Source organism: Cherax quadricarinatus, chromosome 40, assembly GCF_038502225.1.
Source record: "Cherax quadricarinatus isolate ZL_2023a chromosome 40, ASM3850222v1, whole genome shotgun sequence".
In the NCBI taxonomy this organism is placed as follows: domain Eukaryota; kingdom Metazoa; phylum Arthropoda; class Malacostraca; order Decapoda; family Parastacidae; genus Cherax; species Cherax quadricarinatus.
Window position 1 is genome coordinate 6,573,137 of NC_091331.1, and position 2,500 is coordinate 6,575,636.

Below are 2,500 nucleotides of genomic sequence, written 5' to 3' on the forward strand. Positions count from 1 at the left end.
GAAACAAGGTCAGTTGATTGAAATATTATGTTACTGCCAGAATAAATCTAGACTATAGGTGTATCCAGCAGTACGGATTGTAGAGAAATACCAATGACATCAAATGTAAAGTGTGTGCAGACACGGTCATACATCCAACTATTAAACGACATCCATGCCATCCCTACATGATGTAGCAAAACACTTCATTATAAATGATATGTGCAATCTTGAGACCATCCATATTTTGCGTCGACTAGATGAATGAAGAGACTGGAACCTTATAATGGCCAATATTTTAGTGGAAACAAGATACTTTTTGAGACTAACTCCATATTGTATTATGTTCATTATTTATATGTAATATATGAAATAAAATTTTTTTTCTTTATGAAGTAAGTATGCCCGGTGGGGGTCTGATAAAGTTCCATTGTGACTCACTATATAATCCTGTTTTTGCATCACTAGACGAACGTATGATGCACAATAATGCAGACCCTCAAGCTCATATTTCTCGTCTTATCAGATGGACAAACACAAACTTTCATTTGTGAGGCAGTGCCCAAAACATAAAGCTGACCTGTCCATAAAGTTTAGAACCACCTCGTCCATGCTTGCAAGGTAAGAGGTGACATTTTTGGCTCTCATCATAGGCTTCTGCACTCGACTCCGCACCCGCCACCACTCATCGCCATTCCTAAATGAACAAAATTATATATTACAATGTGGCTGTCTTGATAAGAATGGTGTTTATCTGCCCGAAATGCTCAGGCATGCTAGTAGGCTTTGTGTTTAACAAAACTATTACATGTACACTACAGTTTGTATAGTACACAAAGAAATAAAAAAAATATTTAATTTTGATACGCTTAACAGGCAGGATAGATTTGGCAATATTAATTTCAGGGTGTAAACCTCCTTAAATCTAATTCAAAACTAAAGAAAAACTTCAATAACAGGTGACTTAAGATCACTGAGGTATCAAATGTCACCGATTTTTGGTGCATCTTCAGTGCATTTACAGATGGGTGAAATTTGTCTGTCTGGATATAGACTCCAGCTTATACTGATAGTTACCTTAAGATTACCATTCCCTCAAGGACAAATCGAAATATAAAAAAATTAACAAGAATACAAATTCATTCTCCACAAAGGACCCTCGTGTTGCAGAGATTAAATATGAAAAATTCTAGTTATGCAATACATTTCGGTAAGATTTAAGATTAAGTGAAACTTGGTAAATATTTTTTTTTTTGTAAATTAAAAGAAAATTAAGTTTGGATGCTGTTAATGTTTTATGTAAAACAAAATAGCTTGTAGCAAATTTATAGAGCTATACTTCACTTTACCTTGATGTGATCGATACTTCAGTGATCTAAATGATCTGTTATCTAACACATACTCAACAAGAATACCGCCTTTCTTCTCGAAGTAATCGTCGACTGTCTCCATGCGAATTTTCTTCAGTGAAAGAAAGGCTATCCTCATCGGGTTGTCCATTGTGGCTCTCATCAGTGTCTGACAGTCATCAGGGTTGGTCAGTGCCACCAAGTTGTCAATCCCAGGTTGCTGGATCTTTACTATTGGTCCATACTGCTTTACGATATCAGCCCAAATTTTGTGTAGAGCTCTGGCGTCAAATGCTATGGGAACAAGAACCTTAAACTCATATTGATAAATTAGACACATGTGCAACTCTTGGGTATCTTTATTGAGGAAACGTTTCGCCACACAGTGGCTTCATCAGTCTATACGTAGGAGAAACTTGAAGAACAGGAGGAGAATGAGGTAATCAGTCCCTCAACCTTGAGTCAATGTGTTCAGTCCATCAATCTTGAATAGAATATGTATTCTATTCAAGATTGATGGACTGAACACATCGACTCAAGGTTGAGGGACTGATTACCTCATTCTCCTCCTGTTCTTCAAGTTTCTCCTACGTATGGACTGATGAAGCCACTGTGTGGCGAAACGTTTCCTCAATAAAGATACCCAAGAGTTGCACATGTGTCTAATTTATCAACATGTCGGTTCTCTGAACCATCCATCTACAAACTTAAACTCATATGTTGATGAAATTATAATTATTATTATGACAAGTTTACGACCAACCAATTTCAGAATATATATATATATATATATATATATATATATATATATATATATATATATATATATATATATATATATTCAACAAACCGTCCGTATCCCACCAAGGCAGGGTGGCCAAAAAAGAAAAACGTAAGTTTCTCTTTTTAAATTTAGTAATTTATACAGGAGAAGGGGCTACTAGCCCCTTGCTCCCGGCACTTTAGTCGCCTCTTACAACACGCATGGCTTACGGAGATAGAATTCTGTTCCACTTCCCCATGGAGATTAGAGGAAATAAACAAGAACAAGAACTAGAAAGAAAATAGAAGAAAACCCAGATGGGTGTGTGTATGTATATGCTTGTACATGTATGTGTAGTGTGACCTAAGTGTAAGTAGAAGTAGCAAGACGTACCTGAAATCTTGCATGT

At 36.2% G+C, this 2,500-nt stretch overlaps 1 protein-coding gene across 2 annotated transcripts in view; it reads right to left on the minus strand.

Moving 5' to 3' along the window:
• LOC128687381 (probable cytochrome P450 49a1) overlaps positions 1-2,500 on the minus strand; it is a 48,114-nt gene that overhangs the window by 32,483 nt on the left and 13,131 nt on the right. For both annotated transcript variants that reach the window (XM_070092672.1, XM_070092673.1), the window contains exons 3-4: positions 1,382-1,622; positions 560-676 (exon numbers count right to left, since the gene is read on the minus strand). In XM_070092672.1, the coding sequence (XP_069948773.1) occupies positions 560-676; positions 1,382-1,622 (358 nt within the window). The remainder of the gene's footprint in view (positions 1-559; positions 677-1,381; positions 1,623-2,500) is intronic.